The 21,824-nt window shown below is 40.5% G+C and overlaps 1 protein-coding gene across 43 annotated transcripts in view; it reads right to left on the reverse strand.

Moving 5' to 3' along the window:
- The window catches only part of r3hdm1 (R3H domain containing 1), a 132,105-nt gene that overhangs the window by 46,551 nt on the left and 63,730 nt on the right, over nucleotides 1–21,824 (reverse strand). For 32 of the 43 annotated variants that reach the window (XR_013499514.1, XR_013499513.1, XM_078228067.1 and 29 more), the window contains 6 exons: nucleotides 21,322–21,423; nucleotides 18,714–18,956; nucleotides 16,491–16,614; nucleotides 13,546–13,700; nucleotides 12,132–12,283; nucleotides 9,705–9,808 (listed from right to left, as the gene is read on the reverse strand). Coding sequence is in view for 41 of the 43 variants with exons in the window: in XM_078228067.1 (XP_078084193.1) it covers nucleotides 9,705–9,808; nucleotides 12,132–12,283; nucleotides 13,546–13,700; nucleotides 16,491–16,614; nucleotides 18,714–18,956; nucleotides 21,322–21,423 (880 nt within the window). In the remaining 2 variants the exon portion in view is untranslated. The remainder of the gene's footprint in view (nucleotides 1–9,704; nucleotides 9,809–12,131; nucleotides 12,284–13,545; nucleotides 13,701–16,490; nucleotides 16,615–18,713; nucleotides 18,957–21,321; nucleotides 21,424–21,824) is intronic. The other 11 variants (XM_078228102.1, XM_078228104.1, XM_078228106.1 and 8 more) reach the window with 2 other exon arrangements.

Genomic DNA, 21,824 nt, shown 5'->3' on the forward strand with positions numbered 1-21,824 from the left:
AATCTCTCCTCATAGCTAAGACCCTCTATACCAGGCAACATCCTGGTAAACCTTCTCCGCACTCTCTCCAATGCCTCCACGTCCTTCTGGTAGTGCGGCGACCAGAACTGGACGCAGTACTCCAAATGTGGCCTAACCAGCGTTCTATACAGCTGCATCATCAGACTCCAGCTTTTATATTCTATACCCCGTCCTATAAAGGCAAGCATACCATATGCCTTCTTCACCACCTTCTCCACCTGTGTTGCCACCTTCAAGGATTTGTGGACTTGCACACCTAGGTCCCTCTGTGTTTCTATACTCCTGATGACTCTGCCATTTATTGTATAACTCCTCCCTACATTATTTCTTCCAAAATGCATCACTTCGCATTTATCCGGATTAAACTCCATCTGCCACCTCTCTGCCCAATTTTCCAGCCTATCTATATCCTGCTCTATTGCCCGACAATGCTCTTCGCTATCCGCAATTCCAGCCATCTTCGTGTCATCCGCAAACTTGCTGATTACACCAGTTACACCTTCTTCCAAATCATTTATATATATCACAAATAGCAGAGGTCCCAGTACAGAGCCCTGCGGAACACCACTGGTCACAGACCTCCAGCCGGAAAAAGACCCTTAGACCACTACCCTCTGTCTCCTATGGCCAAGCCAGTTCTCCACCCATCTAGCCACTTCTCCTTGTATCCCATGAGCCTTAACCTTCTTAACCAACCTGCCATGTGGGACTTTGTCAAATGCCTTACTGAAATCCATATAGACGACATCCACGGCCCTTCCTTCATCAACCGTTTTTGTCACTTCCTCAAAAAACTTCACCAAATTTGTAAGGCACGACCTCCCTCTTACAAAACCATGCTGTCTGTCACTAATGAGATTGTTCCGTTCTAAATGCACATACATCCTGTCTCTAAGAATCCTCTCCAACAACTTCCCTACCACGGACGTCAAGCTCACCGGCCTATAATTTCCTGGGTTATCCCTGCTACCCTTCTTAAACAACGGGACCACATTCGCTATCCTCCAATCCTCAGGGACCTCACCCGTGTCCAAAGAAGCGACAAAGATTTCTGTCAGAGGCCGAGCAATTTCATCTCTCGTCTCCCTGAGCAGTCGAGGATAGATGCCATCAGGCCCTGGGGCTTTGTCAGTTTTAATGTTCCCTAAAAAACCTAACACTTCCTCTCTTGTAATGGAGATTTTCTCTAACGAGTCAACACCTCCCTCCGAGACACTCCCGGTTAACACGCCCCTCTCCTTCGTGAATACCGATGCAAAGTATTCATTTAGGATCTCCCCTATTCCCTTGGGTTCTAAGCATAATTCCCCTCCTTTGTCCCTGAGAGGTCCGATTTTCTCCCTGACAACTCTTTTGTTCCTAACGTATCAATAGAATGCCTTAGGATTCTCCTTAATCCTGCCTGCCAAGAACATCTCGTGACCTCTTTTTGCCCTTCTAACTCCCCGTTTGAGATCTTTCCTATTCTCTCTGTATTCCTCCAGAGCTCCATCTGTTTTCAGTTGCCTGGACTTAATGTACGCCTCCCTTTTCATTTTAATCAGATCCTCAATTTCCCTGCTTATCCACGGCTCTCGAATCCTACCTTTCCTATCTTTCCTTTTTACAGGCACATGCCTATCCTGCAGCCTTATCAATAGTTCCTTAAAAGACTCCCACATGCCAGACGCGGACTTACCCTCGAACATCCTCTCCCAATCAACATCCACCAATTCCTGCCTAATCCGGCTATAGTCAGCCTTCCCCCAATTTAGCACCCTGCCCGTAGGACAGCACTCATCCTTGTCCATTACTATCCTAAAGTTAACAGAGTTGTGGTCACTATTTGCCACATGTTGCCCTACCGAAACTTTGACGACCTGACCGGGCTCATTTCCCAGAACTAGGTCCAGTATAGCCCCCTCTCTAGTCGGGCTATCTACATACTGTTCCAAAGAACCTTCCAGTACGCATTTTACAAATTCCTCCCCGTCCGGACCCCCAGCTCTAAGCACTTTCCAGTCTGTGCCAGGGAAATTAAAGTCCCCCACTACAACAACCCTATGTTTTCTGCACCTATCCAGAATCTCCTGACATATCCTTTCCTCCACTTCCCGTGGGCTGTTGGGTGGTCTGTAGTACACCCCCAGCATAGTGACTGCACCCTTCCTGTTTCTGAGTTCCACCCACAGCGACTCAGTACATAACCCCTCTAAGTTGTCTACCCTCTGCACCGCGGTAATATGCTCCTTAACTAATATCGCTACTCCCCCACCTTTTTTAGCCCCTCCTCTGTCTTGCCTAAAACACTTATACCCCGGAATATTCAGCTGCCAGTCCTGTCCTTCTTTTAACCAAGTTTCCGTCACCGCAACCACATCCAAATTCCGCATAAGCATTAAGGCCCTAAGTTCGTCTGTTCTACCCGTTACACTCCTCGCATTGAAGCAGATGCACTCCAGACCTCCAGGCCCAGTCAGGTCCTCCTCCTCCAGAGTGCTCCTCTTCTTAGCTAGCCTTGCCCTGGCCCCCAGCTCAACCCCAGCCTCAGTATTTACTGACCTCCTGTTTTGTTCCCCACCCCCCTGCCACACTAGTTTAAATCCTGCCGAAACACTCTCGCAAAACTCCCAGCCAGGATATTTGCTCCCTTCCAGTTAAGGTGTAACCCATCCTTTCTGTACAGTTGCCATCCTGACTTGAAGATTTCCCAGTTATCTATGAATTTAAAACCCTCCCTCTTGCACCAGTCCTTTAGCCACGCGTTCAACTGTAGAATCTCCCTGTTCCGAGCCTCACTTGCACTAGACACCGGGAGCAGTCCAGAGATTGCTACCCTGGAGGTCTTACTTTTTAGCCTAGCACCCAACTCCCTGAATTTCTCTCGTATGACCCCCCTGCTCTTCCTACCTACATCATTTCCACCAATGTGTACAATCACATCAGTTTGACTACCTTCCTTTTTAAATATGCTTCCTACCCTCTCGGAGACATCCAGTACCCCGGCACCAGGGAGGCAGACTACCATCCTGGATTCTCGTTCAGTCCCACAGAAGCGCCTGTCCGTGCCTCTAACCATTGCGTCCCCCACAACTATCGCTCTCCGAAACCCCTTCTTTCCCTTCCGGACCCGAGCCTGTCTCCGTGGAGGCGATCTGGTCCTCGTGGCTTACCCCTGGAGGGTCATCCCCCTCCACAGAATCCAAAACAATATACCTATTTTGGAGGGGGACAACCACAGGGGATCCCTCCACAGACTGCTCACTCCCTTTCCTTCTCCCATCTGTTGCCCTTCCCTTTCTTTTATGGGAGACTGCCACTGGGGTACTTTCTGGCACATCACCCTTCTGACTATTACCCCTCCTAACCGTGACCCACGTGTCTTCCTTCCGAGACCCTGGTGTCACTACCTGACTATAACTTTTATCTATTACTCTCTCATTTTCCCTAACTAAACTGAGTTCATCGAGCCTCAGCTCCAGCTCCCTTACACGATCCTTCAGGAGATGCAGTTCCACACATCTGGCACAGATATGGACTTCCGGAAGGCAAGTTGTCTCCAGGAACTCCCACATCCCACACCGAATGCAGTATACTGGCCTCCCACTCATACCAGCCATGTCCTTTTTAGTTTTTGGGATAAAACAAAAAGGGGGTGTAACCGAAGAAAAACAAACAAACAACCTTCCTCGCCTTCGCCGAAGCCCTGTGAGCCAAAGCCCTTTTAGCTCTCACTCTGTCCCCTGCTCACTCGGCTGCCCGCTAACGACGCTGCCCGCTCAAAGGTGCGGCCTACTTTTAAACCCTCCAAAACCTTCCCAGGCTGCTGCTGGGCCTATTTCCTGTTTAGAAAAAAAACCTCTGATTTTTTTCACTAATTTAACTGAAAAATAATTAAATAAATTAGTGCACAAACAAGCTCCCTTACCCTTTTTGTGACAGTCACACAGTCTTATGCTGTGTGTGTGTCCTATTAGGGATGAAGGTTCTGTTGATGTCCAAGATGGACTGTTTGTTGGCCAGCACAAACTGATACCAATGCTTAATTTGTTTCAGGAAAATTAGCAACACACTGACAAATTTTATGAACACAAAGACCACCAATAGTATAAACACGTGTTAAAGAAAAACTGGAATCTCACTAGATTCCTCAATAAAAGGTGCTATTGAAGCAACAGAGTACACAACTTTTTAGCAGTGGGAAAATAAACTGGCACAGTGATGGAGGTCCTTTGGCTTTAGACGACACAGGAGTAGAAGACTGTACTTGACATGATGTCCAATCTCATCCCAACTTTGCTTACTGCATGCCATGTGTGTGAGTGCGATGTTCTCAGAACCAATCATGTTATGCTTTCGTCACAGTTTGGCACTAGTACTATTCTTTCTAAAACAGCAAAAGCTTTTCTCAATGAATTGACGTGCGACTGAAGATACTTGAAAGTTCTGGCAGCAGTCTCTCCAAGAAAAGATGCTGTATAGCCAAGAACAGTAGGACAAACAGAAGTGAAAACAAATGGGACAGGATTAAAAAATCATTTTGTTCAAGCCCAGAAAATTCTTAAAAGACGCAAGTTTCTGTGAATTAAAAAAAGTGCAGGCCAATGCAGTGAAGGAGTCAAAAGGATTGACTTTACTGTGCTCTAACAGTTTATGACCAGAAGGTGAAAAACAAATGGCTTTACATCTGCCAGGTAGACCGAAGGGAGTAAAAGTCTTTGGTAAGCGATGGACAAATGCCTTTAAAAGTGCAATGTTAACAGCAGCAGAATGAACTTAGCGTTACTGCCAAACTCAACAGCACATCTAAGCCCAAAAAGTGTATTTACAATTTAACTGCAAAAGCCAGGTCAAATCTGTTAGTGTGTTTTCTTTTTTTAAGTGAGTTTGTGAAATAGAGAAAATCCTTTTGCATAGATTCGATGTTCAGATATAAAAATATATGACTTAACACTTACATTAATTAGAGGAAAGTTAGAGACGAAGATAGATTGAGGATCAAGTCACAAAAAGGTAATCAGAGACTCGGATAAAGGTAATCAGAAAAAAAAGTCAATAAAAGCTCAGAGAACTCAGTTCAGAGAAAGATACTGCAGCATTGACTGTCAATTTCATTATACAATTTCTTAAGAACAATAGTGTAATCATTCATAATCACAGTATGAAGAAGACAAGACAGCACCTGGTAACAACTGGCACATTGATGTATGAGGTGATTCAACCCAATATGCAAGCATCGCAAGGAGGGCGCGCAAGCAATTTTACTAATGTCTTGAACTTAAATATGGAGCATACAACTACCATCTGGTAAGCTTATACGCCTTTAAGAGGTTTTGTGTAGGGCAACTCTTGAAACTGCCATTTTGAAACCGTGTTACCCATGCTACACCAAGCTGAATCCAGTTAAGGATGACAGATGCTCAGATTACAGCATGTGATGATCAATCTAGCCACTGAACTGTTGCCGTAATTTTGAAACCAAACTGAACTATTGATGATGATTATTCTGATAACCACAGTATCTTTGACATTGTTAGAGATACAGGTTTGTATCACAATTCCTTGCATGATCACTGGCAGGTGATAGATGTTACAACTTGATCAGATAGTTGCAATTTTTTTATTAGTTGGCGACTAGGTGAACTTTATTAATATAATGAAATGCAAAAGTCTCAATTGATTTCCCGTAGAACTGTACACTGGAACAAGATCTAGTGAAATTTTCAGCTGAAAATGTAGGATGGATGGAGGGCTGTTGGTGGTGGTAGAGAAGAGAAAATTGTACCAAAGCATATAGAAGTAATTCAGTTCCCATGTAAAAGATATACATTGTTCCTTTTCTTTTATAATACCGTTATCAATTTGTAAATTTGAGTTTGTTACATTTATGGTGTAACTCTCCACAAAAGCCTGCAATTGCACTTTTTGGTGTAGGTGTAAGATTAATAGGAGTAGGCTACTTGGCCCATCGGTCTGAACATAGAACATAGAAAGCCACAGCACAAACAGGCCCTTCGGCCCACAAGTTGCGCCGATCACATCCCCACCTCTAGGCCTATCTATAGCCCTCAATCCCATTAAATCCCATGTACTCATCCAGAAGTCTCTTAAAAGACCCCAACGAGTTTGCCTCCACCACCACCGACGTCAGCCGATTCCACTCACCCACCACCCTCTGAGTGAAAAACTTACCCCTGACATCCCCCCTGTACCTACCCCCCAGCACCTTAAACCTGTGTCCCCTCGTAGCAACCATTTCAGCCCTTGGAAATAGCCTCTGAGAGTCCACCCTATCCAGACCCCTCAACATCTTGTAAACCTCTATCAGGTCACCTCTCATCCTTCGTCTCTCCAGGGAGAAGAGACCAAGCTCCCTCAACCTATCCTCATAAGGCATGCCCCCCAATCCAGGCAACATCCTTGTAAATCTCCTCTGCACCCTTTCAATGGCTTCAACATCTTTCCTGTAATGAGGTGACCAGAACTGCGCGCAGTACTCCAAGTGGGGTCTAACCAGGGTCCTATAAAGCTGCAGCATTATCTCCCGACTCCTAAACTCAAACCCTCGATTAATGAAGGCCAGTACGCCATACGCCTTCTTGACCGCATCCTCCACCTGCGAGGCCGATTTAAGAGTCCTATGGACCCGGACCCCAAGGTCCTTCTGATCCTCTACACTGCTAAGAATGGTACCCTTCATTTTATACTGCTGCTCCATCCCATTGGATCTGCCAAAATGGATCACTACACACTTATCCGGGTTGAAGTCCATCTGCCACTTCTCCGCCCAGTCTTGCATTCTATCTATGTCTCGCTGCAACTTCTGACATCCCTCCAAACTATCCACAACACCACCTACCTTGGTGTCGTCAGCAAACTTACCAACCCATCCCTCCACTTCCTCATCCAGGTCATTTATGAAAATGACAAACAGCAAGGGTCCCAGAACAGATCCCTGGGGCACTCCACTGGTCACTGACCTCCATGCAGAGAAAGACCCCTCCACAGCCACTCTCTGCCTTCTGCAGGCAAGCCAGTTCTGGATCCACAAGGCAACAGCCCCTTGGATCCCATGCCCTCTCACTTTCTCAAGAAGTCTTGCATGGGGGACCTTATCGAACGCTTTGCTGAAGTCCATATAGACCACATCCACCGCTCTTCCTTCGTCAATGTGCTTGGTCACATTTTCAAAGAACTCAACCAGGCTCGTAAGGCACGACCTGCCCCTGACAAAGCCTGGTCATTCTGCTCGGTCATTCGATAAGATCATGGCTGATTTCATTATGACCTTAACACCACTTTCCTGCCCATTTCCGATCACGTTGAATTCCCATGTCAATCAAAAATCTGTCTAACTTAGCCCTGAATACATTCAACCTCTACTACTCTCTGGATGAGAATTCTAAAGACTAACCTTGAGAGAACAAAATCCTCCTCGTGTCTTGAATGGAAGATCCTTTATTTTTAAACTATGGCCCCTGGTTCTAGATACGAGAGGAAACATCCTCCAGGCACTTATTCTGTCAAGCACCCTTATAATCTTATATATTTCAATACGATCACCTTTTATTCTTCTACATTCCAATGAGTTTAGATCCAGTTTGCTCAACCTTTCCTCATAAGACCTTAATCCCAGGAATTAGCCTAGTGAACTTTCTCTGAATTGCTTCCAATCAAAGTACACCCTTCCTTAAGAGAAGCAAAACTGTATACAGTACTCCAGTTGTCACCAATGTCCTATACAGTTATATCAAGACTTCCCTACTTTTACACCATCCTTCTTGCAATAAAGACCAACATTCCATTTGCTTTCCTAATTACCTGATGTGCCTGCATGTTAACTTTTTGTAATTCTTGTACAAGGACACCAAGATCCCTCTATACTGCAGCATTCTGAAATCTCTCCATTTAAATAATATTCTGCTTCTCTATTTTTCATGCAAAAGTGGACAACCTCACACTTTTCGACATTATACTTCATCTGCCAACTTTCTGCCCATTCACTTGACCTGCAAACCTGTGTCCTTCTCACAATGTGCTTTCCAACCTTTCTTTGCATCATCAGCGAATCTGGCTATAATACCTTCTTACAATATAGTCTGTCCCTTCACCTTAATTATTAAAAAAGATTGTAAATAGTTGAGGCACCAGCACTGATCTCTGTGACATTGAGTTATTGTTTGCTGATCTGAAAATGATCCATTAATCCTGATTCTCTGTTTCCTGTTACTTAGCCAACGGCCCATCCGTGATGATATATTATCCCCAACATGAGCTCTTATCTTGTACAGTAACCTTTTATGTGGCACCTTACCTTCTGAAAAACCAAATACACTAAATCTGTTGGTTCCCATTTATCCACCCTACTTATTATATCCTCACTGAACTCTTAATAAATTTGTCAAACATGATTTCCCTTTCACAAAACTCTGCCTGTTGACTCTGCCCGATTGTATTATGTATTTGAAAAAACATTCACAGCACGTAAAGAAAAGACGAAGTCGGAAATATTTTATATATTTGATAGGCATTGGAGATTTTCCAGTTAATTATCCTCATCTTGCAATTTTAGTAGGGGCTAGAAATTTGAATCCATCATTCTTATATGATTTAAAATCATAAGAAACAGGAAAGGAGTAGGCCATTCAGCCCTTCAAGCCCACTTTACCATTCAATGAGATCATGGCTGACCTTTGAACTCAACACCATTTTCCAACACAATCCCTGTATTTCTTGATGTTTTTAACATGTGGAAATCTACCGAGCTCAGCCTTGAACATGCTCAGCAACTGGGACTCGGCAGCCCTCTGAGACAGAGAATTCCAAAATTCACCACCTCATGAAATTCTTCCCCATCTAAGTCCATGGCCATCCTGATTCTAAGACTGTGTCCTCTTGTCCCAGACCCCGCCAGAGAAACATCTTCCTGCATCTCCCCTGCTGAGTCCTGTAAGAATTTTGTATGTTTGAATTAGATTACCTCATTCTTATATTCCAGAGAATAAAGGCTCAGTCACTTTAATCTTTCCTCATAGGACAATTCCTCCATCCTAGGAATTAATTTAGGGAACCTTCACTGAACTCCCTCTATGGCAAACATATCTTTCCTTAGGCAAGGAGACCACAATTGCACACAATACTCCAGTTATGGTGTCACCAAGGCTCTAAGTAATTGCAGTAAGACATCTTTACTTCTACACTGAAATCCTCTTGTAAAAAAGAACAACGTACCATTTGCTTTCTGAACTGCTTGCTGTACCTGAATGTTAACTTTCAGGGACTCATGAACAAAGACACCCAAATCCCATTGAAGTTCAACACTTCCCAACCTCTCACCATTTAAGAAATACTCTGTATTTTCTGATCAAAGTGGATAACCTCACATTTCTCCACATTGTATTCCATCTTCCAAATTTTTGCCCCTCATTTAGCCACTTCAAATCCCCTCGAAGCATCCATGCATTCTTCTCGAAACTCAAACTTCCACATAGTTTTGTGTCATTTGCAAACTTGGAAATGTTAAAATAAATCCCCACACCCAAATCATTGATATAGATTGTGGATAGTTTGGGGCCCAAGCACTGATCCTTGCAGTACCCCACTAGTCACATTTAAATGAAAATTCTGAGAAAATGTTGAATACTGTTGGATTTAATTTATTTTAAAAAGTAACAGAATTTGAGATAAAAAGTTCATTTGCTCACCTGCACATTGCTGGCTTTGTAGCTGTTGTGAATTACACGGGGAAGATGGCCGAGGGAACTGCATCTGGTCTGTTCCTGGAGGTTGCAGGTAACCTACTGATGAACTTTGGAAAGAGACAATGCTTACTATATGTCACAACTATCTGGATCTGTGTCAAGAATAGTCTAGTTTAAAAAGAAAAGCAAATTAACACTTTTGGTTATACTCTGCTGGTTTTTTACTGTCGAACTTAATATTTGCCATTCCTATTAATTGCGATCTATTCTAACAGGAATAAAATGAAATCTTCAGACACACAGCATCTTCAAGCTCGAATTGTAGCCAACAAGACATGCCAATAGAGGCTGAGGGATTGAGATAGCAGTGAAAACACCTGGGGTTAAGTGAAAATAAGAGGCAATAAAATTAGGCAGCAACAGGAAAGTGCAAGGACTTGTTGCTAAAACACATTGAATATAAATTTGGTGATTTTAACAGGCAATCCCAAAGCATGGCGTTATACTGGTCTAAACTTTGATACAAATACCAACATGAAATGACCCTACCCATTGTACAGTCAGAAATCATTCTAGTGAAACCATCTCACTGCACTAGGTTTGATTTGTCAAAGCAAGGAGGTGGGACTTGATTAACAGTTCTAACAGGAATGTCGGCACAAAGTTTTAGAAACACCTTGCTCAGAACCAACTTTCAGTCGATGGGAAAGCAGGAAGGCAAACTAAGGCATTATCTAAGTTCTGACAAGTTGGAACACATTTTTTTCTCCACTTTATCAGTAATAAGAAGAAATAGCAGCAACATGGATTCGCACTGGAGGGCCCTTTCTCCACCTTTTATACCTACAGGCTTGAAGGAATCACTGGCATATAAATCCTTAGTAAATCATTATGCGGGCAGTGGAACTAGTGGGCATAATACTTTAATTTGGTATTCATGCATTCAGTGGAGAGACTTTCAATCCAATTCCTAAACAGGATTTTGCTCAAGCTAAATATCTCATCAGTTGTTTTTTTAATATATGAATGCATCCTTATTAAAATAACCTAAAAGGTCTTGTACATCATTGGGAAAGACCCACAGAATGCAATTCGTTTTTTTTAAGCATTAACCAGGAGCAGCAAGAGGGATATCATTAGGGGCAGATGTAAGTAGTAATCAAGCATGTCAGTGAAACAGTACTGAGAGATCAAAAAAGATAAAAAGAGGATTACACTATTAAACTTTCTGGACAAATGTGAGGTAATGCATTTTGGAAGGTCTAATACAGATAGAAAATATACAGTAAATGGCAGAACCCTTAAGGGTATTGATAGGCAGAGGGATCTGGGTGCACAGGTACACAGGTCACAAAGTGGCAACGCAGGTGGAGAAGGTAGTCAAGAAGACATACGGCATGCTTGCCTTTATCGGCTGGGGCATTGAGTTTAAAAATTGGCAAGTCAAGTTGCAGCTTTATAGAACCTTAGTTAAGCCGCACTTGGGAATATAGTGTTCAATTCTGGTTGCCACACTACCAGAAAGATGTAGAGGCTTTGGAGAGGGTACCGAAAAGACTTATCAGGATGTTGCTGGTCTGGAGGACATTAGCTCCGAGGAGAGATTGGAGAAACTTGGCTTGTTCTCACTGGAACGACAGAGGTTGAGGGGCGACCTGAAAGAAGTCTACAAGATTATGAGGGGCATGGATAGAGTGGACAGTCAGAAGCTTTTTCCCAGGGTGGAAGAATCAATTACTCAGGGGCATATGTTTAAGGTGCGAGGGGCAAGGTTTAAAGGAAATGTACAAGGCAAGTTTTTTTTTACTCAGAGGGTGGTGGATGCCTGGAACTCGCTGCTGGGGGAGGTAGTGGAAGCAGATACGATTGTAACTTTTAAGGGGCATCTTGACAAATACATGAATAGGATGGGAATGAAGGGATATGGTCCCCGGAAGGGTAGAGGTTTTAGTTCAGTTGGGCAGCATGATCAGTGCAGGTTTGGAGGACTGAAGGGCCTGTTCCTGTGCTGTAATTTTCTTTGTTCTATAAAACTTCAAAAAGACATTTATCCTGCATGCTTACAAAATGAAAGTGGGGGGGGGCAACATTTTCCTACCAGCCAATACAGCAGAGAAACTTCAATTTAACTTTTCTATGGTCTGGGAAACAGTAAACTTAGGTGTGTGGGTATTAATAATAGAACAGAAGATTAAGCAAATATAATATTTGATCAAAATGAATTTCCATGCGTCTCCATCATCCCCTCCAAACAATACAAACTTCAAGTGAATTGAACAGAACCTTTCTTAAAATACAAGATTGGGGGCTTGACTACTGTATGCAAAACATAAAGAAGGTCAAATATAAGCAGAAATGAAATTGAAAATATACTAATTTTGTGAGGTGAGCGAAATGGACAGCTTAAAACATTTTACCAAAGGCACCAACCTCATATTATTCTGTTGAGTTGGTGGGATAACACTGTAATAGACTGGCATTCCTGCAGAAGGTAAAGGCCCTTGGTTTGAATGACTTGGGATTAGAATTGGCTGTTGATAGGACTGCTGACCCATTCCTTGGGAGCCAGGAGTCAAGGATATCTGAATTTTAAACATGAAAAAAGATAACATGTAACTTTCCAATGCAGGCTGTGTTATACCCAAAAGACAAAATAAATTTTGAAAAAAGGTATTAACAGCAGCAATAAACTATCCGACTGTTTACAGCTTTTCATGTGTTAGCTAACAGTCTATTGGATAACATCCATGATTATGCCAAGAAATGGCAAATACTCTTTTACCAATTGTCAAGCAATAACCATCCCCAACAATAAAGAGCATAATCACCTTGCTATGACACTGCCGAGTCCACTACAATCAACATTCCAGGTAGGGGGTCACAACTAGCTATAAAATGTACTAAAACAGCCACATAAATATATTGCAGTCAGAGCTTGGGCATCCTGTGATAAATGGATCATCTCTTGACTCTCTAGAGACCCTCTACCACCTCCAAGACAAAGCAGCAGTGTGATATTTTTGGTTGGACAGCTTTAGTTCCAAGACTCAGGGAGCTTGACACAAGAGAGGGTGTAAAAACCCATTTCCTCCAACATCAGCATGACATGGCTGCAACGTGCCTTTCCCATTACTTTCCTAGAAAAGAAGAGTCCATCACCTTCAAGTTCCTCGTCCAGGTTACACATCACCCTGGCTTAGATATACAGTATATCGCCAGCACAAACTCCTCGAGCACTACCTACTGGTACTGTGGGGAACACCTTCACTACATGTACAGCAGCCGTTCAAAATGACAGCTCACTACAACCTCTCTAGGGTACCTAGGATTGCACAATAAACATTGGCATCACCAGTGACGCTCACAAAAAGAGAATGAATTTTTAAAACCTTCAATTTCAGGGCGTGTTGAACATCTAATCGCAAAGTATACTGTGAACTGTTTTGCAACAACCCAAACTCAGGAAAACACAACAACTGACTCTGGGAGGAGAAGTGACAACTCATTTTCTCCAGCCTGTAATGTGGTGACTCAGGATTAGCTCTCCAATTATTGTGAAGTTATGGCCCCTGCTATTTACAATTGAATTGCAGTAGCACATGATACTGGGGCAGCTAATAGAGACTATTAAGCCACATGGCAATAATGCAGCTGATAGTTTAAAAACAAGGTCAAGATTAACTTTCCCCCATACAAAAACGTGAAGGGTTGCGGAGGGGTTGGAAGAAAGAGAGCGACTGGTATGGTATTAACAAGAGTATTCATCTGAACTCCTTCTTTAATCAGAAGGCAAAACAGGCAAGCCAACTGTCAGGATTACACACTTACATAAAAGATTACATACCTGATAGGACTGCATTGAAGGATATTGAACCATCATGCCTTGCATCTGATTACCCATACTGCTATGTTGGCCACTCACAACATTTTGATTTTGAGGCTGGACACTAACCAAGCCCTGATAACTCTGCTGCTGACTTGACATCACGGTTTGAAAACCTGCAACAAAATAATTCCAGATTCATAATTTAGTTTATTTCTCCTCAGAAACATTAAATTGGTGCATTGACCAACAACATGAAGGATTTGCAATGCTCTGGAACATTAGCATTGGTCAAATGGTCCTTCAAAAAAAGCATATTCAGTTAAAATCTTACTTTGTAATAAAAAAGTTTTCAAAATGATGGATCTTTTCAGCTGATTCTGCATTGCAAGTAGCATCTTCAAACTACATTTCATTTTTTCAAATCACATTGTTTAATTTAAAGGAATATTTTGTGTCTCGAGTACACTTTGCTCAAAATAATTTTGAATAAATGAATTGCCATTTTAGTAAACATACAATTTTGATTACTCATGTGGGTTTCTGAAGGATTTGGGTAGATAAACAGCATTGTAACTTCTTTGAACAAGTTTTTGCCCCAGTATCTCCTCCCCTGGCTTAGTGTCCATTCTTGCTAATTATGCCTGTTTAAATATAAAACGCAAATGCAAGTTTTGTTTTTTGAAGCCTTTTATGGTTGGACTTCAAAATGATGGCTTCAGCTGTCCCAGTGTTTCACTGGAGGAAATTGTGGTTCATCTGAAATTGGATATCAAACAAGTAGTCTTGCAACACAGACAGGGTGGAAATATAGCGGAGAAGTCAACTTGGGTAGTGTCAGTGTAAACATGGAAGCCAAACCCACGTCCAATCATGTGATAGAAGAACAATATGAAGAGCAAGAGGTACAAAGATTGATCCAGAAGTAAAGGTGAATGGGTATTCAGTAACGAGAGAGCATAAATTGAAGATCATAATTACGGGCAGCACAGTGGTTAGCACTACTACTTCACAGCGCCAGGGACCCGGGTTTGATTCCCAGCTTGGGTCACTGTCTGTGTGGAGTTTGCACGTTCTCCCAGTGTCTGCGTGGGTTTCCTCCGGGTGCTCCGGTTTCCTCCCACATTCTGAAAGACGTGCTGGTTAGGTGCATTGATCTGAACAGGTGCTGGACTGTGGCAATTAAGGGAATTTCACAGTAACTTCATTGCAGTGCTAATGTAAGCCTTACTTGTGACTAATAAATAAACTTTAAAAATTGCAGAGAGATTTGGAAATCTGTTTTTTTGTTAACTGCACAGTGTTGATAGAATATGGAATGCACAACTAGAAATAGTACTGAAAGTAGAATCCAGGACAGTTTTTAAAAGAGGAAATGGATAAAATATTTGAAACAAACCGTATAAAAGTGGAAACAGGTGAACTAGCACAGTGTGATGGACTGAATTGCCTTTTTATGTGGTGTAAAATTCAATATTTCTAATCTTTTATTGTTACATGAGCTCCAAAATATAAATTCAACCTTTATTGGTGCCTATTACTGAAATAATTTTTGTATAATCTGACCATTTGTTCCAGGACTACTGTTTTATAAATTACAATGTACAGAGATCTGAAAAATTATTAAATATATCTTGGATATGATAAAATTAAATGTTAGTATTTTGGGATGATATTTTATTAGCTGACAAACTCAAATGGCCACTTGTATTTATGAATGAATGTGACAAAATTAACAAAGTATGTTATACAAGATGAAATACCAAATGATTATACCTACATTTTAAATTAAATTTAAACAAAAATCTAGACTTCCATCGTAGCTACGAGTCTTTTCAATGCTCAAGTGAAATCCTGAATTAATAGGTAGGAGCTAAGCAGTACTATATTCTCTATGAAATGAGAACACCTGCAATCCCACATGTTGAGAAAATACTTCGCTTGGAAGAATGTTCTATTTTTAGCAAAATACTCAATGGCCAAATTACATGATAGATGTTCTCCATGACAACCATCTATCGTTCTCACTCACACTGGCAGGAGACTGCAGCATTACCGTGAGTGTGTTTCAATTATTTCAGTACTGCAGCGCAAACTGCAATCAGAGAAAAAGTAGGGCAAAATAAATTGATGGTTCAGAACCTCTCCTCAGGGCTACTGGCACCATTCCATTTTTAGATGTTTTTAGTCACCTTGGTGTCACAAAAATGGAGAAACAATCACAGTGCTTGGTACCAAAGACAATTCAGTAGGAGTGAAAGAAATTCTTCACAATCCCACTTTAAGCAGACAAAATGGTTAATTTCATGCAGTGAACTAAATCCAAGTACTATTACAAATGAAGAGTTCCCTACTTGTCATCATAATAATTAAAATAAGGTTAATCTTCATATTCACAGAATTTTAGGTATTACTAAGCATAATCCCATTCTGCCATTTTCAAGAAATATAGGTCAGAAGATTCGGTCCATCATATTTCATCTTGATGTTATGAACCATCTATCTAGACATTTTTGCCCCGCAGTTTAGAAGCAGCTGAAAAAGAGACCGGTTCACTGTGAGAAATCTAACACTCTCGGACAGTGTTCCGGCCCCGTATTCAACAGCTCACAGAAATGCTGATTATAAATTCACATTCAATATCCTTGAAACATATGCCAGAACTGAGATTGACAGAAAGCTGAGAAGTTCAGAGAGAGTAATTCCTTGTTTCCTCATTCAGCTATTCTCCTATTTTCACAAAATGGTGTCAGCACATGGTTTATAGGAGAGCCTGGATTATCTTTTTAGCAAAATATTTAAAATGTGAGCATCATAATTCTTTAACTTCCTCATCCCTGAGGAGACATTATTGCAAGCACTTAAAAGATGATGTATCAAATGAAAATCTAATGATATAAAAATATTTTTTTTACAAAGGTTATGAATCATCACATTAAAGAAAATGTGCACAAACAGAAACCAACCTGTTTGCTGGGCAGTTTGTGATAATGGCTGGTTCTGTTGAGTGTTGTAATGGATAGGGGCTACAGGTCGATACTGCTGATTGGAATGGGGATACTGACCTGGAGCACAGTAACAACTAGGCAGCTGTAAAAAGGAAAAGAAAAACAGTTCTTAAAGAGGATTGTTTCCATGAAACATTAGCTAAAGATTTTTTTTTAATAAACACAACAATGATCTAATTTGCACAATAAACTGTCACTCTAACAGCATTCAATTAAATACACCACCATCACATCTTGTATATCATGAATGTTGTATTTAAGCATCTGCCCTGCATAACATTACAATCCCCTTTAAGGACCCCAAAAGATTATACATTAGTATAATCATTTTGTGCATGGGGCTTTTTCTTATACCATTAAGAAGTATCAATATATAGTTACAGTTACCATGATGTAAGATTAATGCTCGTTATACATTTCAACATAGGATATTTTTTCCAATCTATTTTAATTGATCTTCTCTGCAAGATTGTGTTCTGCATGAATCACAGTGCTATAGATGCAAAGCAACCATAGAATGGTATTCCTGAGATGAACTTGATGAGCACATTCCACTGTGCAGTTTTTTAACCAAATAACAGCAGAACTCTGAAGGATGAGGCCACACATAAAAACCATTCTTTAATGCACTGTACATTAATGATACATCTGGTCATTATAAGACATCATGTAAGGCACGCACAGCACATGCAACTATCTGGGATATACTGCACATTAAAATAAACATGCAGCTCGCAGCAGCAGGTTTGAATGGGATATTAAACCCCAACAGTAATACTGTGAGTGGTTGGAGAGTGCTGTGACTGGAGGAGAGGGAGCTTGAGCTGGAGGGTGGGTGAGGTGTGTCCCGACTTATGGAAGCTGCAGGGAGAAAGGTGGCAAGTGAGGAATCTGACAAGGTCTCAGTGTGCTATGGCAGACCGATCTTCAGAAGGTAAGAGGGCTAATGGGACCCATGAAGGGGCTCATGGGATGAGAGAGAGGAGAAAGCCAATGGAAATAGTGAGAAGAAAGGTGGGTTGGGATATGTGACAAATTAGAAGTAGAATGTGACCATTTTAGTGACACAGGCTGTTATTTGGCAATGGGGGAGATCGCCTTTGCATATCCCTGTGCCTTTTGCAAGCACCCCACCTTAACATTCTCTTCTCTGCACCCCACCTTAACATTCTTTCCTGCTGGCCTCTTCTACCCAGTACCCCTTCTTTGATACCTGAATGGGTTTAAAAGTGAAGGGAGTTTGGAAAGTATAAATTTCATACCTGATGTATACAAAGCTGCTGCAGAAAACTACTCAGAATCTGACTCAAAGTTAGCAATCAGATAGGCAGAGGATAACAACTGATGCATCAAGTAGAAATGTTCTATGAGTGCAACATAAGATGGTACTGAGGAACATTACCGGGATGATATAAAAACTTTATCCTGTGTTTGCTATGTGCTTTATTTTACCTATGAGTGCTTAATGTTAACATTAAATTCCATCCTCTAAGACTGATACCTCTTTAACTTGAACTTAACATTTTTCTTCCATAAGTATATTTGATCTTGAGTCATAGAAAAAGTAACTGCATGCAAGCTACTCATCGCATTCAACCCTGTATTTTTGTTGAGTTATCCGAGGAAATACATGACAATGAGATCTTTTTCCTGTAAAATAGTCTTTCCTTTTTCAAAAGTGCTTTCCGTAATCCTCAAGCTAGATCTAGAACATAGAACATTACAACGCAGTACAGGCCCTTCGGCCCTCGATGTTGCACCGACCAGTGGAACCAATCTAAAGCCCCTCTAATCTACACTATTCCAATATCATCCAGATCTGTAAGGTAATTAACTATAGATATATAATGGGAACAGAGTTGAAGCAATGAACACAGTAGGAGTTGGGAGCTACGGCTCAAAGGTCCAATAAGGATACGATCCAAATAAGGATTTGGTGAGAAGTCTTTGTTCGAGGAGCTCCACAGATGCTGTCAGACCCGAGATTTTACTGAGCCTTTATTGTTTTTGTGACAATTAAGGATATCGGTGGTGGGGGAGTGGTAATTGGGATAGATACTTAAGAAGCCAACAATGAGTTTTGAGATGTGTTTGAAGGTCTTTTAACATAGTTGAGAAATTACCCTTCTTTCTCATTTTAATGGTAACAGAAACTGGCATGTTGCCCTTCATTATTTTTACCTGCTGCATAGGCTGCTGCACGTATCCCTGTTGTTGAAGCACCTGTTGATTAACTGATGGACCAGGGGCAGAATAGCTAGAAGTAGGAAGTGGCTGTCCTGGAGAGGCCATGATAAATCCAGGCTGCTGTTGTGGCTGAAGCACCACAGATGATGGGAATATGGCAGTGTGGGTATCCGCAGATTCAGCAGATGGCTGACGGCCAAGGCTCATCTGGCTAAACTGGGCCCCAAGGCTTTCTTGCTGCATGGAAAATAAAAGTTGTTATTAAAATAGAACTGTATGAATAATGAGGGCATTCCCTCTCATTCTATATACCAAAAGCCATGCAAATATTTATCAAGCCTTTCGGAAAAGGTCCAATTTAATGAAGGTAAAGTATCTACCCTTTCTATTTAAAGCAATTGAGATTGATAAAACATTTTTTAAAAAATTCATAGGATATTGGGGTCACTGGCAAGGCCAGCAGTTACTGTCCCCACCTAATTTCCTTTGAAGGGCTGGTGGTTAGTCACTTTTCTGACAATGGAGCAGCCTGCTAGGCCATTTCATAGGGTAGTTAAGAGCTGACCACATCACTGTGGGTCTGAGTTGCACATAAGCTCGACTGAAAAAAGTGGCAGATTTTTCTTCCCCAAAGAACCTTAATGCACCAGCTGTGTTTTAATGACAATCCAGACATGATCACCATTAATGATGTTATCCAATCTACTTAATTAACTGAGTTTAAATTCCCAAGTTGTCGTGCTAGGATTTGAATTCATGTCTCCAGATCATTAGCCAAACCTCTGGACCATATGAGGAATTGTAGGCGAGAAACATATTATTGAAGGAATGTCAACATTTTGTAGCACTGACTTATTGGATAGATTTTTGATATCGCATCCCATAACATAGATAGTTACACAGCCTGTCTTCTGACAAACAATGATTGTGTTTTTAAGTTAACACCTTGTCAATAATGAAAACATGGCATGTTTATGTTAACAACTAAGACAGTAAAGTACATTTCTTTGTGCTTAGTACTTCATATTTGATATGCTTTTCCATCAATATTCACATTTAAAGAAAAGGAAATGGAAGGGAATGGGATCAAGTGTATGTTCAGAGTACTCGCACAACATTTGAAGCTAAAAAGAACGAGGGATCAAGGATTTGCACTGAGGTACTGGTTTCTCACATAGTCTGTGGAGACACTCTTGGATACATCTGTAATTTACATCAACAGAACAATGCTCCAATGGAAGAATGATTCCTCAAAAGATTTTCTGCAAAGTTGAATGTATTACTTCATTTTTGTTGAGACTGTACGCAGGGAACTAGCAATTTGTGTCTGAAATAAATATTATCCCTCTTTAATAAAAAGTGTTGGGATATTAAGTATATTTAAGCCAGGCAAAAAACAAAACTTTGAAATCAAACAATTTTTTTTTACATATATGATGTGTGTGTGTGTGCTTGTTTAGTTTAAAAATATAAGTTGGTTTTAGCTTAAATTCCAACAGGAACATTTTTAATAAATTAACTTGTGTCAACTTAAGTGAATTATATTCAAATTATCCTTCATTTGTAGTAACAATAAGCTAAGTAAAGAACAACCGTTCTAATATTCTCATTATAAATATAAACTTTTAGATTAATGAGCAGCTTCTGCCATCATATAGTTTTTGGTACTTTCCAAAATTAATTTTAAAAAAGCACGAGAAGATTTTTGGAGCAGAATATTTTGTCCAAAATATTCCTCCTTCTAACAGGTACAAGAGTTTTTGACCTTAAAAAAAAAATCAATTTTAGCACATGGGCCTTTGAGTCATCTTCCATCCTACTTTCCTAATTTAAGGACCCAGCACAAAGGAAAGCTCTGAACAAAATGCAATTCCCCAATATTTTCCTTCCTGTTTAACCTAATTTACAATCACAAGCTTTCAGGAATGTTCTTTACAATTGATAAATGTGCCCATCTTAAAATTACAGTCAAGGTGCAACAACTATAGATTCCCACAAGAAAATTAAGAAAATAATGACAATGGACAATAAAGGTGGAAATATCATATCGCTAAAAGGCATTATTGAACCAGATGTTGAACTACTTTGGCATGTATTATTTCTTGAACATCACTCCCCTAGATGGACAGTACATTTTCTTTAAAAAAAAAGGTTTGCTCTTGAAAGTGTTCCTCATCTGTTTAATCCAAATATTATGCCAAAAGTATTATGACATTAAATACTGTCAATGTTGATGGAATCCAGCAATTAGACTTGTATTCAAATGTAATATAGTGAACGAAAGATAAATAATGTTTATCCTACTATTAAAATGCAGGTCTCTAATGTTTTATCTGTAAATCAAAATTGGATCTTTTGAAATTACCAGAAAAGGCTTTTTGTCCTTAGGATGTTCTAAACTTTATAGGCACAATCATATTTTAGTAGCAGGCACAGATTTTACTGATTTAAAGAATGTTCATATAAAGAAACATCTTCAGCCAACTATCAACAGCAACACATAGCAAGTACGTTAATAATAGCAGCAGTGAAAAGAAAGACTTAAAAGTTTACAAACTAAAGATCTTCAGAAAGATGAGAAAAGAATATTGAGTGTCAATACCACAGTGTATTGCTGGGTGGGTGATACTGGCAGGAGTTGAGGTGGGTAAGAGACCGCAGAGTACTGGATAGGCTGTGAAGAAGACTGCAGAGCCCGAATTGGCTGAAGAAGCAATATTTTGCACAGTTAATTTAGCAATGTTAGCCTCATAAAACCCAAAAAGGTTGCAGCATTACAAAAAAAGCATTATGTTATTGTTCCAATTTTCTTTAATTTACAAACAATGCTGTCAAGAAACATCATTTGATATCCTCACAGTTACTGCAAAAATCTTTATGCTACAAATCAAACACTTGAATTTTAAATGATTCCTTTAAATATGCTCTCTGATATGTCTCACTTTGTTTATAAAATGCATTCTTGTAATCACCTTTCAATATACTGAAAACAGCATCTTAATGTACACAGGAAAAGTACAACTAGGGCTAGGCAAACAATTGATAGGGAACTGGTTAGGAGATAAGAGAAATGATAATGATATGTACTACAATTTGCAGGATGTA

The sequence above is a fragment of the Mustelus asterias genome, chromosome 14 (genome assembly GCF_964213995.1).
Source record: "Mustelus asterias chromosome 14, sMusAst1.hap1.1, whole genome shotgun sequence".
Classification (NCBI taxonomy): domain Eukaryota; kingdom Metazoa; phylum Chordata; class Chondrichthyes; order Carcharhiniformes; family Triakidae; genus Mustelus; species Mustelus asterias.